Source organism: Sebastes fasciatus, chromosome 24, assembly GCF_043250625.1.
Source record: "Sebastes fasciatus isolate fSebFas1 chromosome 24, fSebFas1.pri, whole genome shotgun sequence".
Lineage (NCBI taxonomy): Eukaryota > Metazoa > Chordata > Actinopteri > Perciformes > Sebastidae > Sebastes > Sebastes fasciatus.
Window position 1 is genome coordinate 15,586,396 of NC_133818.1, and position 20,254 is coordinate 15,606,649.

At 39.2% G+C, this 20,254-nt stretch overlaps 2 protein-coding genes across 3 annotated transcripts; both read right to left on the bottom strand.

The window, feature by feature from the left end:
- Positions 1-159: 159 nt before the first annotated feature.
- Positions 160-9,754, bottom strand: slc19a2 (solute carrier family 19 member 2). Its single transcript, XM_074627015.1, has 6 exons — positions 9,552-9,754; positions 4,410-4,967; positions 4,071-4,317; positions 3,785-3,977; positions 3,259-3,400; positions 160-2,532 (listed from the first exon to the last, which is right to left on the bottom strand). Exons 1-6 carry the CDS (start codon positions 9,720-9,722, stop codon positions 2,344-2,346), a joined length of 1,500 nt encoding a protein of 499 aa, XP_074483116.1. The 5' UTR covers positions 9,723-9,754; the 3' UTR covers positions 160-2,343.
- Positions 9,755-10,510: 756 nt separating this feature from the next.
- Positions 10,511-19,288, bottom strand: atg3 (autophagy related 3). 2 transcript variants are annotated; one of them, XM_074627037.1, is made up of 12 exons: positions 19,083-19,288; positions 18,472-18,513; positions 18,312-18,361; positions 17,117-17,187; positions 16,171-16,278; positions 15,179-15,234; positions 14,783-14,873; positions 14,664-14,698; positions 14,411-14,563; positions 14,037-14,164; positions 13,574-13,642; positions 10,511-12,316 (listed from the first exon to the last, which is right to left on the bottom strand). In XM_074627037.1, exons 1-12 carry the CDS (start codon positions 19,152-19,154, stop codon positions 12,235-12,237), a joined length of 957 nt encoding a protein of 318 aa, XP_074483138.1. In that variant the 5' UTR covers positions 19,155-19,288; the 3' UTR covers positions 10,511-12,234. The 2 variants fall into 2 exon arrangements, with proteins under 2 accessions (XP_074483138.1, XP_074483139.1); XM_074627038.1 differs by having other exon boundaries at positions 15,179-15,231; positions 19,083-19,287.
- Between the last annotated feature and the right edge of the window lie 966 nt (positions 19,289-20,254).

The following is a 20,254-nucleotide window of genomic DNA, read 5'->3' on the forward strand; positions in this document are numbered from 1 at the left end:
AGTGAATCTATAACTTTTATCTATCCTCTTTTCATCTAGTAGCTCTAATTAGCTAATGTTGGCATGGTAATATAGCACCGCATGCCTGAGCACAGCCTCAAGGAGATGCTAGTGTGGCTGTCTACTCCTGTTTTCTGAAAAAACAAACATTGGACAGTAGATGTTATTTCTGTTTATTTAAAGATATTAAGTATGATTTTAAAATAACAAAATGAACAGTGAAAATACACACCAATACATACATAACACAAAAACATGTTAACATATTATTAGACAAAAACATATTGTCATAGTCATTGCATAGAGACAGCAACTTTGAACGTGTGTACTGTGTTTAGTACCACCACAACACACCTTCCAGGCAGGTAACAAACTACACAGACAGGATTTCATGTCAAGGACTTAACAGAGATCTGGAATGAACACACACACAACGCCTAACTGTCAATACACCGAGTGAGATGTACAGTAAGAGAGGGTTTCCGGAGGCGGCAAGTCCTCCACTGAATACACTTAGTACACATAAAACTTCAAGGAGGAATAAAGAAGAGTCGGCGTTTCACCAAGTGGCTGACAAAAGAAGCCGAAGAAGTGCCAAAAACTGCTGTTTTAATATTATATTGAGTGTATATATTTAATATGTATAATATTAAATAGGGAGGTGAAGTCCCACCCCTTCCTGTGGACCACCATGGCACCCACTTTGAGCTTCTTCAGAAACCGTCATGGACACTACATCCATATTTTATACAGATAAAAGGCCGTATGTTTAAATCAATTTGCTTATTGCTGTTGTACTTAGAGAAATTAGCAATAGAGTAATATTAATAGTAGTGACAAATGTGTTTCATCCAACTTGGATACAATTTAAACTATTTTACAAATAAATACTCACTTAAATAATTCACTATTCCACATACAGTCTAGGCCTGTATATTTCCAGCGTTGAGTTCATTAACATTTTGGTGTTGAAGTGCTTGCTGTTTATAAATATTGTCAAATATTTGTGAATTTTTCGTGCATTTTTTACAGATAGTCAAATCTTGCAATCGTATTTATACACAAATTAACATGAAGCATCGCTGTGATTGTACTGCATAACAAATAAACTTATATTAGAGCTAAAGTTATGAATAGTTTTTATTGATATTAAGTGACACATGAGAGTTAATGACAATAATAATAAAAAACTAAAGGCTGGCTCAACGCCTAGTTGCCTACACAAACAAATAATAAAAAAATCTGTGTATAACATTTGGACAGTGGAAAAGGAAAAGGCATCATCTGAAGTGCTCAAAGATCTGGTATGTAACTAGCACTGTTGCTTTGTAGAGTACAGTGTGTGTGTGATGTGTTTTCCACTGCAGGTATTTGTTGCTTAAATTTGGCCATTATTTCTTATTTCTTTAAAATGTATTGGTTGATGTCAGACAATAAATTTGGTCATCACTTTATATTCTATATTTGTCTTATTGTCACCAAATCCCATATGCACAGCCAAACCAACAACGAATGCATCTACTAACAAGTAGCCTAATAGACGACGTAGTAAGGTATACAACATGTTCATTGCAGTACTGCACATAACAGATACAAGCAGCCCTAACAGGCGTAACAGTTCAAGCCTTCAGCAGCCTCGTTTCATTCATTCAAGATAAACCTGATACAGATAACTCCTCATCGGTATCAATGATTGTACACAATCTAAGCACTTACAGGAGGAAATAATACATATAAAAATATATTTTTTGGCTGGTGTCAAATATATAACATAGAAGTACTATTAAAAAGGTACCATTCTTAGTGTTCATTTAGCGTTTTACATCAAGTATAAAAAGGCACCAACTTCAATAAGCTGGGAAATGTAACATTGTGCGACGTTTAACAGATGATTTGTGTGATCAACGAAGAGTGGTCTTTTAAAGCTGCATCTTTTTTTTATTGAATCGAATATCTAAAGTGAAACATACGATGATGTATCACTCACATCAGCAGCTCTTTTTGCTCATTGTTTTTTGGTTATACCGCACATTTTCTGTATAGTTCAGTCTCGGTGCTCAGCGTGTTAACAGCGTCCATCGCTAACACATTAACCGTAACAATATAATTATAATATGTCCGGGCTGTGCGTCTGTCAACTTGTTCTGGAGATCTTCTGCCATATAGTGGCCAAAATGGATTAATACTGCTTGAAGTGTTTTAAGGCAAAGCCACAGTGAGTAGTAGTAGTAATTATACAGAACAATACAATGAAGACACTATGTGGCTGGAGAGATTACTGAAGCTCACTCACCTGTGGTGTTTTAGTATGTGAGAAGCTAAATCGATATCTATCGTTATGACCTATCTGCAGGAGCTGGCGTCTCTGATTGGAGGAGAGTCCGACTCCGTTTCTGCTCGGCTGTCGTCCAGGACCTCGTCCTCCTGGACCTCGTCCTCCTGCTTGGAGCGCCTCCTGGAGGCCAAATTGCAAAGCCCAGCGACGAGGAAGACCGTAGAAATGACAGCAAAGTAGCCGCCGTAGATGAGGAACTGAGGGAAGGAAACAAGACAACCATCAATGAAATCTACACTGTGGGAGGTGGATAAACAGCATAGCTGCCTCCAAGTATGTTGTCATCGGCAACTGAGTAGGGCTGGGACGATTCACCGATCGCCTGATTCCATACTATCATGATACTTGGGTGCTGATTTTTAAGTATTGCGATTCGATATTACGATTTATTGTGATTTTTGTCAACCCTAGACCGTGGGAAAAAGTTGAGTCATACACTTCTAGGGACTTTTACTTTGGAAAATCTCTAAATTAATACAGTAAAATGTTTGTTTTTCAGCATGTATGTTGTCAGAGATGTCCTGAAGTCAAATATATCATATGTCATTGTCAGGAATTATTTATTAAATTTTTTTCTAGCAACCCAAAAATCAAAGATTAAAAACATTTCCCCTCGCACATCTTTTCATTAACACCTTATTTTGAAAACCGGACGTAGTCCCACGTGTCTACATCCTCTAACGTCTACTTCGTCACGTCTCGCTGCGGTTTGTTTTGGTTGGAACAGATATGACGTCACGTTACTCAGACTACAACAATAAAAGCGGTAACTTCCTTCTACCTCGACATAGACTCAAATGAAGCAAATATATCGATTTTGGCATTCAAAAAAATTCTATTTATAAAATCGTGACACATTGGTGAATCGATTTCATTTCCCGCCCCTACAACTCAGGGTGGCAGAGCTTGTTGTTCCTCCTCACCTGAGTGAAGACATCGAGGCCGAGGCCGGCGGAGTCCACCACCACCACAGTGAGGAGAGACTGCAGCAGCAGGGCCACGAAGGTGTTCACTCCAAACACCAGGGCGTAGCGCTGCATGTTGAGAGTGGCTGCGATCTGATATCTGAAAGGTCAGAGGGCAGGCGACAGGAAAACATCAAGAGATATGTGAGGAAAGTTTTGACACGGTCTCTCTTTAATATCTAATTCAAAAAGAGAAAGAAGAAAGCTCTGTAGTGGTTAAGAAAGCTGACATCTAAATGGGCTGCAGTTTGCCATGTTATGATTGGAGCATATTGTTTGATACTAAATGCAGTACCTGTGAGGGTTTCTGGACAATATCTGTCATTGTTTTGTGATGTTAATTGAATTCCAATAATAGAGCAAGCATATTTGCCCACTCCCATGTTGATAAGAGTATTAAATACTCGACAAATCTCCCTTTAAGGTACATTTGAACAGATAAATATGCAGTGAGTGAGAAGAAGAACTGCCTCTTTGTACTTACGTAGCCACAGTGATGAGCAGCATGTATATGGCTCTGAAGAGGATGTATGAACCGTAACATATCCAGATGTTCCTAATTGTGTCCATGACGAACACACACACAGCCATGATCAGGGAGAGGACACACAGAGTCAGCTCCCCCCACAGAGACCAGCACACAGGCAGGTAGCCCACCAGCAGAGCTGCCAGAGCCCCTGTGGACCAGTAGAACACAGACGGTTAGAAATACCAGACACTAGACCTTGAGTTTTGATTATTTTGTCAGCCTACTTTTGTGCCCCCTTCACCTAGCAGTGTGGACAGCGTCTCGACATAGCCGTTGTAGATTTCATAGTCCTGGGATGGACGAACGTTCTCCCACAGTGCTTGAGCGTAGTTGATGACCTGGAAGTAGCCGCAGGTTGCCAGAGCCCACCACAGCGACCAGGCCAGCAGGGGCCGGCATCTGTAGCACTTCAGGAAGTCGTTGAACAGTATCCGTAACACCTCCACGAGACCACTGCGGTGACTTCCTGTCTCAGACGACCTGGATATCTGCATGGAGAGTGAGTGGGTCTTGTCATACAAATACAGGTATTCACATTATTAACATCCCTATTGTGACCCTGGTGCAGAGTTTCACTCACCGTGGAGACGTCCTGGCTGTTGAGAGGCAACTTCCTCTCTGAATCCTCATCCTTGTCCAACAGGGCCGTGCTGCTGCGCGGCTTCTCCTCCGCCGCTCCCGGGCTCTTGTGGAAGAACAAACTCCTCTTGGGCATGGGTAGAAACCAGGGAGCGACGAAGGCCACGGCGGCCGACGCCAGAGTGATGATGACGAGGTGGACCAGCTGAACTTTGGCCACGGAGAGCAGGAGCTGACCGGTCAGAGATCCAGCAGCCGATCCAAACAGAGTGATGCTGCGGCAGTAACCCGTCACTCTCTGGTAGTGTGCCGGCTCCACCACGCTGTAGATGTAGGAGTAGTAGGCCACCTCCGAGGCCGTAGCCAGTCCAAAGAAAAACTCCAGGAGCTGCATGGCCAGCATGCCCCGCGCCTTCAGCAACATCACATAGGTAACTACTAAGCTGGTGGCCTGCAGGACCAGTACGGGCTTATAACGGAGGTAGTCGGTGGCCAGGAAGATGGGGAACAGCAACGCCAGGTAGGAATACGTCCAAATTGGATAGATTTCATTGACGACCTGCAGAGAACAAATGAAAATTTACAGCAATAAGATTTCAATTCCATTACATTTTAGGGGTGGGAAAAATCATCTATGTATCGCAATTTTTTTCTTACGATTTAAAATTTTGAATGCCAGAATCAATATATTTGCTTAATTTGAGTCTATGCGGAAGTAGAAGGAAGTTACCACTTTTGTTGTAGACTGAATAACATGACGTCATATCCGTCCCAAAACAAACCGCAGCGAGCTGAAAGGAGAAAGTAGAAAACGCTGGAGGGTCCACGTGGATACGACCTGCAGCCTCACATTTTAAATCCAAACACTAGGGCTGGGACGATGCACCTATCTCCTGAATCGATACTATCACGATACTTGGGTGCCAGTTCAATATGTATTGCGATTTTTAAGTATTGTGATTCTACAAGTATTGCAGTTCGATATCATGATTTATTGTGATTTTTGTTAACTTTTTTAACACTAGACCATGGGGAAAAGTTGAATCATACACTTCTAAGGACTTTTAATTTGGAAAAAAAAATCGACAATACATTAAAATGTTTGATTTTCAGCATGTATGTAGTCAGAAATGTTCTGAAGTCAAATATATCACTCATTGTCAGGACTTATTTATTACATTTTTTACCAGCATCCCAAAAATCAAAGAATAAAGACATTTCCCTCACACATTAGTTGCAATTTTCTTTTTAATGTATAAGGGACATGTAATGTTTTATACTTCTGGTGAATATAATCCATTCAGTGTTATTTCCATATATGTACTTTGTATATACAGTTCCCTTGGTTAACACCTTATTTTGAAAACCGGACGTAGTCACACTAGTGGCGGCCGGCCAATAGAGGGCGCTAGGGCTCCGCCCTCCCTGAGTCACACACAAAAAAACATTACCACTACTACTAATAATAATAATAATACTAATAATACAAATTATACAAATTGTCAGTATTTGTGTGTTTTAAATATGGAATGCACCCAGTAATATGTGTAAAATATGATAGAAAATCTTCTGTGCAAAATAAATTATTTGCATTCATATTTTTGTTCTCCCGGTAGATTCCAGGTTTAACACAGAGCAGTCACAGGAAGCATGTCTATCCAAAACACATAGGAAAGAAACTGGTCAGAGACATTCCTGACTTTAACAAGAGAGGTTTCTCCACTCAGAAGGAGAGAAGAGCAAAATTCCTCTACAAATAAGCTGTCAAAAACATGCAGGCTTTCTCACCACAGTGACTTTTCTTGTACACAGTTGAATTGAGACCGGTAAATTAGTTGTATTGTTCTTACTAACTGTATTTTATGTAGTATTAATATTTGTGGTTGTGCCTTTTGAGTAAGGTGAGAGAGTTTTGAAGCAGAAGTGTTGCTGGAGTTCACCATCTCTACACCTCAGAGCACTCGAGTCCCATGCTTATGTACATTCAGGTGAACAGCTTCAGGACTTAACAGCAGTCTTCCTAATTACACTTCATGTTTACTTCCCCTGATCTTTACCTCACTATTGGTTTACCAAACAAAGCAAGGTCAATATGGTTATGACATTAAGTAAACATTTTCTATTACAGGTTATATTGTTATATTATATTAGTATTGTATTACATGTTTATTGTATTATAGCACATGCAGTGGTGGAAGAAGTACTCAGATCTTGTACTTCAGTAAAAGTAGGAATACTACCATGTAGAAATACTCTGTTACAAGTAAGAGTCCTGCATTCAAAAGTAAAAGTGCAAAAATAGTAGCATCTGAATACTTAAAACATAAAAGTACTCATTATGCAGAATAATGTATATTATTGTATTCTAATTAATGTGTTCATCACTTTAATGTTGCAGCTGGTAAAGGTGGAGCTCATTTTATTATTTACTCGTCCTGTTGGAATAAAATAATTGTTCAATTATTTAACTGCAAAGTAGTAATGTGTTTCTGATACCTTCACTTTTTTTTGCATTAAATCATACCGGGATGTTTGCTGAAATTGATTGGATGTGGCACAATGACTGATATATTTGACTTCAGGACATCTCTGACTACATACATGCTGAAAATCAAACATTTTTACTGGATTCATTTAAAGATTTTCCAAAGTAAAAGTCCCTAGAAGTGTATGATTTAACTTTTCCCCCATAGTCTAGAGTTAGAAGAAGTCAACAAAAATCACAATAAATCGTAATATCGAATCGCAATACTTAAAAATCGCGATACATGTCGAATCGGGAGCAGCCACGTATTGTGATGGTATCGAATCTGGAGATAGGTGTATCGTCCCAGCACTATAACATTGACTTTAGTTCAGTTATTTCAATCCCCTCAGCATCAATGCTGCTTCCCAGGGTACATACAGGAAAGACAAACGGTAGAACACCTCAAACAGTCGGTACAATCTGTTGATCAAGTTCATTCTGACATTTCCCTGAGCCGTTAAGAACTGGATTGAGTGCATACCTATAGTTTGCACAACCACAATGACCCAAGCACAACGGACATCCTGACTCCTCCCTGCAGAGTCAAAGACAAGCTTTTTTTAGTTAGTTTCCAAAGTAGGAGTTTGTGTAGAACAGCATCAAAAGCCTTTTTCAAGTCAAGGAACAATGCTGTGATTTCCTTGACAGATCTTGAGTTAGTCAAAAATCGGCTCCTGAACCAGTTTTTCCATGACTCGAGGCCAGTTCAGAACTTTATGGAGCTAATTATTTTCGGATTAAGCAGAAATTCCAACGGATCCGACAATGAGGGATTATTCTGTCTGTGGCCTGTCGTTTGGGCTAGCCTGAAAAGGACTGAGCCATTAACATCCACTTGTATTGTTATGAAGCAATCAACACATCAACAGTGTTTTTCTATACGGATGGCTGCTAGAATAGTAGAATATGGAGCTTATTGGATTGTTTGCTCAAGATTTAAACTGTCACATCACATTAAGGGTGCCTGTGAGCCTCGGGGCACAACCTACTGCATGTAAACCAGTCAACGCAGGCTTCCCTTTTATGTCAATCTTAAATGTACATGTGCATGCTAAGAAAAGGTGGATACTAAAGAAATGGAGTCAGAGGCAGGGCCATGTAATGAAGAAACATGTTCAGCACGAGGAACAGGCAGCTCTAGTAGTGGTGTAACAAGAAACACAACGCAACATCACAGCTTTAGTCTCCGTCCGTGCGTTAGGAAATGCAGCAACATTTCTGTCCTCATGAATTACTTCATCTTTTCTTTCACGTGTCAAATATTTATAACAAATGGCTTAAATTATTCATTAAGGTCTTCCTGTTACTGTAATGCCTATTTCTCTCCTCAGATGTTTTCAGAAACATCTTGTAGTGCACTGTTTAGCTGTAAAGTGAGAAAGGTTGTGACCCGGCAGCAGGGAATGAAATTAGCACCAGCCACCTGCCGACTACAGGATAAATGTTGGCTGTGGCAGGTAAAACTTTCAGGTCACCTGTGAGGAGGTGCAGAACTCTAGTTTTCTCTCAGAACACTTGAATTACAATATGTTGAACGGTTATTATGGAATTTTTGCCCAATGATGCCAAAAACGTGTTGTCTACTGAACTGTTGTTTGAATATATTCTTTGACTTTATTCTCGTAATATGACTTTTTTTTCTTGTAAACTGCTGACTTTATTCTCATAATATTACACCTTTTATTTCCCGTAAACTTCTGACTTTATTCTCATAATATTATGACTTTATTCTCATAATATTACGCCTTTTATTTCCCGTAAACTTCTGACTTTATTCTCATAATATTACGCCTTTTATTTCCCATAAACTTCTGACTTTATTCTCATAATATTATGACTTTATTCTCATAATATTACGCCTTTTTTTTCGTAAACTTCTGACTTTATTCTCATAATATTATGACTTTATTATCATAATATACGACTTTTATTTCCCGTAAACTTCTGACTTTATTCTCATAATATTATGCCTTTTTGCTCGTAAATTTATGACTTTAATCTTGTAATATTATAACTTTATCCTTATAATATTGCAACTTTATTTCCCGGAAACTTATGACTTTATTCTTGTAATATTATAACTTTATTCTCATATTACGCCTTTTTTTTCGTAAACTTCTGACTTGATTCTCATAATATTATGCCTTTTTTCTCGTAAACTTATGACTTTATTCTTGTAATATTATAATTTTATCCTCATAATATTGCAACTTTTTTTCTCGTAAACTTCTGACTTGATTCTCATAATATTATGACGTTGTTCTCATAATATTACGCCTTTTTTCTCGTAAACTTATGACTTTATTCTCATAATATTATGACGTTGTTCTCATAATATTACGCCTTTTTTCTCGTAAACTTATGACTTTATTCTCGTAATATTACAACTTTATTCTCATAATGTCAGACCTGTGATTGGTCAAAGTCTCTGAGGAGGAGCAGAAGTCTAGTTTTCTCTCAGAACACTTGAATTACAACATGCTGAAAGGTTATAATAGACTATATATGATATTATTACTCTTCTATAACAAGTGTTAACTGTGTCAGGTTAAGATGTGACGCAACGTGTTGTAATAAGCAGTCAGTGCTGAGTCTCTCAGCTAGCAGCTAGCTGACCTGAGTCTCCGTCAGGTTCTGGTCCGGTCCCAGCAGGTAGGCGGTGAGGAACGGCTCCGACGGCCGCAGGTTGGAGAAGAAGCCGTACACACAGAGCAGGACGGCCGGGTTGAGCACAAACATCCTCCAGCTCATGCTGCTGCTACACGCTGCGTACTGCTCACTGACCATACTGACAGCTTCTCCTTCTTCTGCTGTGGTGGTGTCTGCTGGTAGTACACGGCACAGCCTTCAGGTACACTACCGCCACCTGCTGGTCTGAATATGGAGCAGCAGCAGCAGAGGAAAAACAAACTAGTAGCTTGACAGAATATTTCTGCATACTGGGGTCCCTAAACAGTCTTGAATTACATAAATTGGGTATCACTGTAAAGCTGAGACTCTAGTGGATCCAATGAGCTCAACTGTATTCATGTGTGATGATGTTAGTCCCCATAGGAGACATTTCACATAGTGAGATCATTTTTTAAAATTTGACCTCACTGTATAAAAATGACCTGTGGTGACCTCTAGGATAATCACAGCCTCATGAAACTTAACAGCCACAAAATCAGAGAAATCAGAGGACCCTAGAGCAATCAGAGGATGGATGGATCAAACTAGAGACCTAGAGCATTCAGAGGATGGATGGATCAGACTAGAGACCTAGAGCATTCAGAGGATGGATGGATCAAACTAGAGCATTCAGAGGATGGATGGTTTAAACTAGAGACCTAGAGCATTCAGAGGATGGATGGATCAAACTAGAGACCTAGAGCATTCAGAGGATGGATGGATCAAACTAGAGACCTAGAGCATTCAGAGGATGGATGGATCAAACTAGAGACCTAGAGCATTCAGAGGATGGATGGATCAAACTAGAGACCTAGAGCATTCAGAGGATGGATGGATCAAACTAGAGAATTTAGATTTAGTGCTTTCACTCCCACCACCACCACAATAAATACACACAAATAGCATTCAGTTTGCAATAGTTGGGATAATCTTTATTGATTCATGTTCATGTATCGGGAGACTGGGCCATCAGGCAGTACAGAGTGTATATTTTATCCAATCATCAGGAAAACAAGGAAAGTAGAGCGAGGATTACCGAAGAAGGTACTTTAGTTGTACTGTCAGACATGTGTTACTGCGATGAGCCAAATATAGTTTATAATTCAAAATCTTATCAACAGAATAGACCAGAAATTCATGGAAGGGTTTATTGAAGTACACAGAGAGGCTTGTGACAATAATGTGATATTGCTGCACAATAGATAGCGCCAACCTTCACATAGCTCTTAGACACAATAGGTAGTGTTACATCACATCTCAAGGTCCTGACACGAGCTACAGAGGAGGGAGAAGTAAAACACAAAAAAAGCGTATGAGCCAACCACCATGGGTGAATGAAAAGACCTGGTCATCAACACATTCAGAGAATGAAGTATTAAGACAAACTGGCATAGAGAGCTGATTTACAATAATGGGGTTGCCTTCTGCAAGGTGCGTCAGAATGGAAGCAATAATAAGCACTGCAGAGAGGCTTCTATCAATGCTGCTGTCAGGTACAGAGACATTTAGACAGTGATTTTAGCAATAAAACATACATTTCCTACCAATAGCCAACATCTTTTGAATATTATTTGTAGTTGTACAATTAAAGGATGTACATAAACAGATGACTAGAGGCAGTGAAGGGCATGCTAATGGTTTTGGTTTTATGGCCCACAACTTGTTCACCTTTCTCATCAACCTGGTTTCCAGCAGTGGCAGGCAGCTGTTTTCAGTGAAAAAGCTCTGATAAAACCAGCTTGTTCTGCTGTAACCCGTCTCATTTTCTAATAACGCAAGCAGCTGACGCTTTGAAAAGACCAGGGTTTCATTTATTTTTCTTACATTTCAAGCAGCTAAGCAGTGTGGAATGGGGTGAGTTTTGTATAATTAACAAGAACTTTGTGAGAGCTCACCACATTGTGGTCACAACGTTAAACCTGTAGAGAAACATCAGAGGTACAGTCCAACTTTTGGGACGATTTTGACTCAGTCTTACTCCGATGAAAAGATGGATATCAGTTTCATTTCTGTGTGTCCGGGACGTGGTTGGCTTAGCTTAGCTTAGCACAAAGACTGGAAGTAGGAGGAAAGTACTAGCCAGCTTTGTCAAAAGTACACCCTGGACAGGTCACCAGACTCTCACACTTAGAAACAGACAACCAGTCACGCTCACATTCACACCTACAGGCAATTTAGAGTCAACAATGAACCTGTGTGTCTTTGGACTGTGGGAGGAAACCGGAGCACCCGGAGTAAACCCACGCCAACACGGGGAAAACATGCAGACTCCACACAGCCCTAAAATGATACAACATTTAAATAAGACAGCTTTGAAAGGTGCACTTTTCACGCCACAGCTAGGCTAGCAACACGTTTATCCTCTGCACTGAATGCACACAGATTAAACTGATATTGCTCTTTTTAACAAGTCTGTTTCCCAAAAATGTCAGACTGTTCCTTTAACAGACAGTTTTGTCACATACCTCCAACATTCCCCATGTCCTGCAGCCACCGCAAAGTGTCTCAGAGTAATACAAAAACACTCCACAAACTGGTTGTAATCAGACCAGACCAGATAGAATCTCAACACAGAGGCAGAAAAGCCGATCTTTCCCAATGTCGCATCAGCAGAGGCAGATCTACGAAGCTACATGGTGAAGTGTCTCGTGTAGTCATATTCTATTGTGGGAATGACAGCCTGGACGAACTTGAGGAAAATCAGAAGATACCTGAAAGGCTCGGTTAAAGAAAACACGGAGGAGCACGGAGGGAAATAACAGGAAGGAAGTTACAAAAACAGTAACACATGACGTTATGACATTTTGCCCCGATGGTGACCCGAGAGGAAAAGTCTAGCAGTCTCATAATTCCCTCTCTATTACCTATTTTATATTGCTGTGAAAACATCTCCTTCAAACAACTGGATTTATTCAAGTTTTTCTTAACAAAAACTTAATTTTAAATGATTACATTTGAAAACACCATGATAACGTTAGAATTTACCTTCGCCCAATAGTCTTTTTTTACTGAATAGAGCTTGAATGCACCATAATGTAACTGTGTAACCCCGCAATCTGTTAATTTAGCGGGGTATTTACTGAGACAGAGGGGTATGACATGCAGAAAAGGCTGGAATCGACATGTGCTGTAACCACTGGGATACGCTAAATAAGTTTTGATGCACGTTGATAGTTGATAGAGCTGAAAGCATACATTCGTCGTGCAAGAAGAGGGCTATATGTGAGGAAAGATTACTTAAACAGCCTGATGTTGACAGCTTAACAAAAAGGTAAGTGATCAAACAAATTATTAAAGATCAGTGGGAGACTTTTGGTAAATCTTTTTAAACCTTGTTTGACTAGATTGTTTCTGTAATTAACTTAGAAATAACTAATCATATTCCACTGGACCGGAGCTGCTGTCAGCCATTAACATTAAAAAACAGACAGGGGGACCTGATGGAAACAGAAGACTAACAGGCTGTCGCTGCTGCTTTTTTTGTCTTGTGCTTCGCAAAAATAACTTGCGTCTTTTAATTTGCATTTTTCTCTCGCTCAGTCATTCTCTCTCCTTCTGTGTGATAAAACAGTGCTGCACTGTCGCAGTTAAATTTAAGTTACATTTCCGACGCAGTTTCCTCGCAGTGGTCAGTCTGCAGGGAAAACTCAGGCGCAGAAGAAACTGCATAAATTTCCATTCCCTCCTCCCATATTGTGTGGCTCCGAACAGCAATGCCTTTAAATAAAATAAAATAAAATAAAATAAAATAAAATAAAATAAAATAAAATAAAATAAAATAAAATAAAATAAAATAAAATAAAATAAAATAAAATACATTTAGTTGGTCCTTTAGTAAATAAGGGCAAACACAATTTGGCTGTTTCGTGGCTAAGAATAGGCCACAAAACCTTAGTAAATATCCTCCCCATAGTACCTTAACCAAAACTGTTGTTGACATGTAAGCGGTTATTACCATGAAAGGATACATATGCACTCCCAGCTCTCCTCCCCCTTCTGCCACAGTCTCAATGATCTTTTTCATCACTTCAGCATGTCTGAAAGTAAAGGTTGGATCAGCCAAAGGTTATTATCATAATATGTAGCTCATAGACAATGGCTGATAGTAATATATCAGAGCATGTGAACAAAATGTCTATGAGATGCAACATGTGCAATGAGAAAAACGCTTTTTTAACAAGTTTTTTCTCTGTGTAACAACAGGCGGCTAAAAACAGCTGCAGCCAACAGAAATAGGAGAGCAGTTGAGTGCTGCTCAAGTGTTTGTGATCTTGTGATCAGCAATGTAAGGATATTAGTATGACGTGCTGCATCATGTATAAAGAGGATACAGGAACACTCCAAATCTAAACTCCAAATAACGATGGTGAAATTGCTCTCAAACTCCACCTGCATGTGTGCTTCTAAAGAGGAAGGTTAGGTTTCTCTCACCTGCAGGGGTGGACAGAGCACATGGCAGGGGGAGGAAGGTTGGGGTGATTCTCAATGGTGACCGTCTTCTTCACATGGTCCTGGCTGATGTCCTCGTACATCTGTTCTACAGACAGCGGTTGCCTGTCCTGGGAGACACCACAACAGCTGGATGAGCTGATAGTTTATCAGTGTTGTGTCTATGTGAGTTTCTCTGCCCTAGTTTTTCAAACATCACTTGCTGCAGCTTGAAGCAAAAGAATATCAACACCACATCATTGGTTTCCTTCATTATGATGGGATGAGCGGTTCTCGAGGTATGTGAAGGACACACAGACAGACAGACAGACAGACAGACAGAGGTTATTTGCTCAGGGGTGCCTTATGGTACATACTTCATCGTATCCAAACAGCCAGAGTCGAGGGGTCTGGTAGTATTTATCATATGTGATGTACAGGTCATATGTTCTAGTCTGGAGGATGGCGTCTTCACACCCAGGGTCTGCTTTGGCTTTGGTTTCAACCATTTTACTGGTGTCCAAGGTCGCCTAGACAGGGGAAAGAAGTGTAAGGTGGTAGCTGGGCTGACGATAACTGGCATCAGATCACACAGTAAATGACATGCGGCGACCCCTTCGAGGCGTTTACCTCATCGGTTTCCAACAGGCCACTTTCCTCGTACTCTGGAAAGACATCAACATGAGTTCAATTACAGGCGGCCTGAAAGAGACAAAATGACTGCTTCGTTACTGGTGGGATGCGAGTACCTTCCATATCTGCCGCTTCTCCATCTTCATCGTCATCTTCATCGTCATCTTCATCACAACGTGCTGCAGATTTGGCATTCATATTCTTGTCCTAGAGGAATACAAATTAAAAAAGGACCTATTTGCATCTTCAAAAACAATTGAAACAAAGTGGTCACAATTTTAAAAACTAAACACCATTTCGGCTAGCAGCTAATGGTGCTAACAGCGCTACACTGTGCAAACAAAGGTGAAAGTGCTGACAGAGGTAACAGTGTATACCTGAGGGGAAACTGGAGGGTGCGCGCTACGTGACAGTGCTAACCACCGTAACACCAAAAATACATTTACATGTGAATTTTGGGATTTCACATCAATCAGAATCAGCATGAAACCAAAAACATTCATGAAGCATACCTTATTATTGTCCAGTGAAATTTCTCGCACAGCATCCGTGACTCCTAACACACCTGCTGAAACAAAACAGTGTCAGGAAATGTTTTTTATCATTATTTTATATCGTTTTACTCTGAACCACGATGTCATAAGAAACTGGAATTGATAAGAGAGTGGTTTCAGAATCTGGCAAATCTAATCGATATCCAATTCAGGGCTTCCTGCCAGGAGAGTTGTTAGGCCGGCGCCGGGCTGGCGGCCAAGTGTCTTTTTTCAAGGAGGCCCGGCGTTGTAACCTGACCCTGTCGTCATTGGAAACTATTTGGAAAAGGGCAGGCGCTCTCAAAAAATACTTGGCAGATGATCTGATGAACCATCTGTCAGTCAAACTAACTAAACATCGCCGTACTTTACACGTTCAGCGCCGTTCTTTGCTCTTCTTTGAATGAAGAAATCCTCTCCAGTTCTGATGTAACTTGTTGGCTTTGTCTGAATTCTCATACTACGCACTACATACTCAATATGTTCACTATCGTTCAACATGCTTTTGTGTGAATAAACAGTAGTTTGGATCTTGTCGGACGCACTGCACTGGGCTGTAATTTACGTCGTCACTTCCCGAGAGCCTCCTTTGCCGGTTGGAGACGCGTAACCATGGTAACCCGTGCCAACCTCATGTGACCAAAACGACGGATTGCGAGAATCAAAGTCTGAATTAATTAAAAATATATATTACGCCTAGCAAAGTGAAATCTTACGGTTAAATTGAAGCTTTACTGATGTTACAGAACCGTCCGTTATGAACGTTGGCATTACTGCCGCATTGCTCGCGCAATTACCACAGCTGTGATGTGAATTTGAGTTTTTTTGTGCTGTATTTTCAAGACAGCATCGCAGCAAATAGAAATGTCAACATATTAAACTTGCATATCAGTCCAACATGGTTTTTCTGACAATGAAAAAACGGAACTAGATGCAGCCATGCTCGTGGATGTTGAGAGATGGTGTCCAACCTGAGTTGTGGTAAGTGTCCACCCAGCCCCCATCTCCATCGTCCTCCTCTATGATGGCTTCCAGCTCATCGGAGTACTCCATCTGTTTACAACGCTTGTAACAGGGAACTGCAAGAACACAAACACAGAGTTAACACACAGAGAGGTGGGTTTCAACACAAACCCTTTAATTTAAAGGTCTGCACTGTCATGTCCATGTTCAAAGGGGTCCCTTGACCTCTGACCTCCAGATATGTGAATGTAAATGGGTTCTATGGGTACCCACGAGTCTCTCCTTTACAGACATGCCAACTTTATGATAATCACATGCAGTTTGGGGCAAGTCATAGTCAAGTCAGCACACTGACACACTGACAGCTGTTGTTGCCTGTTGGGCTGCAGTTTGCCATGTTATGATTTGATCATATTTTTATGCTAAATGCAGTACCTGTGAGGGTTTCTGGACAATATCTGTCATTGTTTTGTGTTCTTAATTGATTTCCAATAATAAATATGTACATACTTTAGCATAAAGCAGCATATTTACCCACTCCCATGTTGATAAGAGCATTAAATACTTGAAATCTCCCTTTAAGGTACATTTTGAACAGATAAAAATATGTGATTAATTGTGATTAACTATGGACAAACATGCAGTTAATCACAATAAAATATTTGAATCGATTGACAGCCCTAATTTTATTCTATTTCTGCCAATAGAGCCTCCTAAATACTACACACTGTTCCTTTAAAGACATGCAGCCAATGTGCCACACTGCAAATTAAATAAAGTCACGCCCATGGAAATGTCAGAGTTGCTTCACTAGGGGATTTTTTAATTTATGGAGAACTGAGAGAGAGTTGTTTATGTAACAAATACAAAATGTTGAAGTGACAGAGTGAGTGGCATTGTGGAGTGGTAGTTAAAATTCAGTTAAGAACAATGAATGAACAGTAGTCCTCTTACCATTGCGTGTCAGGAGAAACTGTTTATCCTGTGGCAAATATGGTTTCACCTTGACTTCTTCCCCAGCGGCCCTGAAGGGGATGGAACCACAAAACATATTATTTGTCCTTACTTTAAACTTGACTTACTTCACACCAGTTTTTGGTTTTATAAACTACTGTTTCAGGTTTGCTTTCATATTTCTTTTAAAGAGGAACACAAGTTGAAATGACTAAAATGTAATGTGAATTATCCTATTTGGTGCCAGGGGAGAAAAAGTTTTGTATTAACAGGCAAAAATGAATATCAATGAGTAGCAGAGGTTACAATCACACACAACTATGGATGTGTATGGTCAACATGTTCCATAACAATGCCCATACAGTACCTGAGATTTAGTACTAGTATTTCCGTACTAAAAACTCAACAATAAAAAAAAGGTTTTGAATTTGTTTCCCAGTTTTTGTGTCAAAAGGTGACAATAAATTGTGTGATGCAACCTGGGTTTCAACAAGTGGAATATTACACTATGCTGTGAAATTCAACAAGAAGAACAGAGAAGTGAGCATGGTAGAGCACACCCAACACCCACAAAAGGTCAGATATTACTGTAAAGCCTTTTCCTCATTTTACAGAATCACAACTGATGGTGCCAGCACTAACATTATTACCAGCAGTAACCATAGACTGTATATAAGAAGTGGACGTAGTCATCGTGACTTCACCCATCGGTTTGTGGACTGCCGTTTTGAAGCCTCGAGTTCAGCATTTTGGCTGTCGCTGTCTTGGTTATTTGCAACCAGATGTGACAAGAGAGGGTGGAGCTAAGTACGATCAAACACTGAGTAAAACATTTTTAGACGACCATGAAGGTTATAATTAGTAGTCATGAACTGAAAACACACTGTGAAAGGGTTAAAGTTGTAAGACGAAAACACAACTCCCAGACTGGACAAAACCGTGGCAGCGACCTGTCAATCACAACGCCCTAAAGCCTCCCCTGCTTTATGGTCTATTTGACTCTAAATGGGACCATCATTTACTAAATGAACATCATGCTGTATTGAAGAAGACTTTATTATAAATTTACCATTTACCATTACTGCAAACATCAATCATGGTTCCAAGAGCTAATAATAATATTTCACATATGTAAAAGGGGATGTTACCATGAGGAATTCTTAAATCTGTGATTCACCTCCAAGTGGACACTCACCATTTCCATGTGGGGCAATGGTGAACCAAGTGATCTCCAGCTGCTACGAACTAAAAACACCAAAAAGAGAGGATTAATAAGTATGCTTTACAGATAGTTTTGAATAGATATAACAACATATAGTGCAACATATAATCCAAATTAACAAGAATGTTCGCACCTCTTCTGGTGTGATGACTCCAGTCTCTTTGAATTTTGATTCCTGTAATTATAAACAGAACCAATTAACAGAACCTAAACTGTATCTTAGAGGGATATTAAAGATATAACATTAGCATTAACTTAAATAGTGGTAGTCACATTGAAACTGCTGTGTGTGCTGTTGTTGGAATTTGTGGTGGGTTTTGGTTTTTTTCTTCTTTGAGGTATTTATTTATTATTTATTATCTTTTATTTTATTTATTGTCTTTGATAGATATGTGAAACACATGAAATGTCATGTCTCTCTTTCTTTGAAATTCTGACTTAACATTTCATTGTATAATTTAATTATTAATATTGTTAGTCTGTCTGTATGTGTATATATCTATATATATCTATATGTAAAATTCAATAAAAATATTGTTTTAAAAAGAAACTTAAATAGTGGAGCTGCGCATTTACAAGAAATGTGCAAATATGTGATGTTATACTATGAGCCTGTATCCAAGTAGTGCCTCAGATAACGCTAACAACAAGGAGTAATGATGTTACTGTATATGACTGTAATGACATCTCTCCCAGTAGCCAGCAGCTAGCAGCCAGCTCGCTGCTGTAATGTTTAAAGTTTACCTTCAACACCGGAGTGAGAAACTCCGCCACACCGAGTGCCGTGCCTTTCACCGTGTTTATCACGTTCTGCATCTTGTACACGTCCTTTTTGGCTAAAAACGTGAAGTTCTTCAACGAGCCGTCCTGTGAAAACAACAATTACTTTGACATAGCTACTCCAGCGAGATCACATGAGACGTCTGAACACTTCCGGTATCTGACTCTCGCGAGAAGTGTGGAAGGGACGTAAATGCGCCAAGCCCCCGGGAAGAGCCAATTGATTAAGATAAAATAATATAGGATAAAATAGAACTTTATTAATCCCGAAATTCTTGTACCAGAGATTGCTAAAAAATACAACAAAATTACTACAAGTTCAAGCGTATAAAATAAAAAAAGTACTATTTCTAGCACTAGTGCCTAATAGAATAACAATTAAGTACGATACATTTTGTAAAATTAGTAAATAAGATAAGATAAGTAAAATAAAAAAGGTAAAGTAAGCTAACAAACAGAAAAATAAGTAATATTGCACATGTTGGACATTAATATTGCACACAATGAACAGTGATATTGCACATGAGAATGTAAAAAGTAGTGTTGCACATGATATTGATATTATATTTGTACTCAGTGTCAGATTGAGCCAATGATGCCAATTTACTTAGTGACCAAACGGAGTTGATAAAACTTTTTTTTTTAAATAATATTTTTATTTAAGAAAAAGAATGTTATTCACAGATATTTAACACAGAGCATTTTCATAAATTACACAAAAAATAAAATGTAAGGAAAGGAAAAGATGAATAAAAACAACAACAAAATAAAAAACAAACAAACAAAAAACTTTCAGGGTCTGTTAAACAATTGGAATACATTTAAAATAAGATAAGATAAGATTAGATATTTCTTTATTAGTCCCGCAGTGGGAAAATTTGCAGTGTACAGCAGCAAAGGGGATAGTGCAAAAAACAAGATGCATCAGCTAACACAGTAAAAAAAAAAATAGCTAAACAAAGTGAAACAAAATATGAACCATTTAAATAGAAGGAAGTATAAAAAATAGGAGCAGTATATACAGTATTGACAATAAACAGACTATTAACAAAATTGCACAGGTGGAAAATGATGTTGCACAGTGAGAATTAAATGAAATTCCACCTGAAAATATCAGGTTATTGTCAGTTATTGTC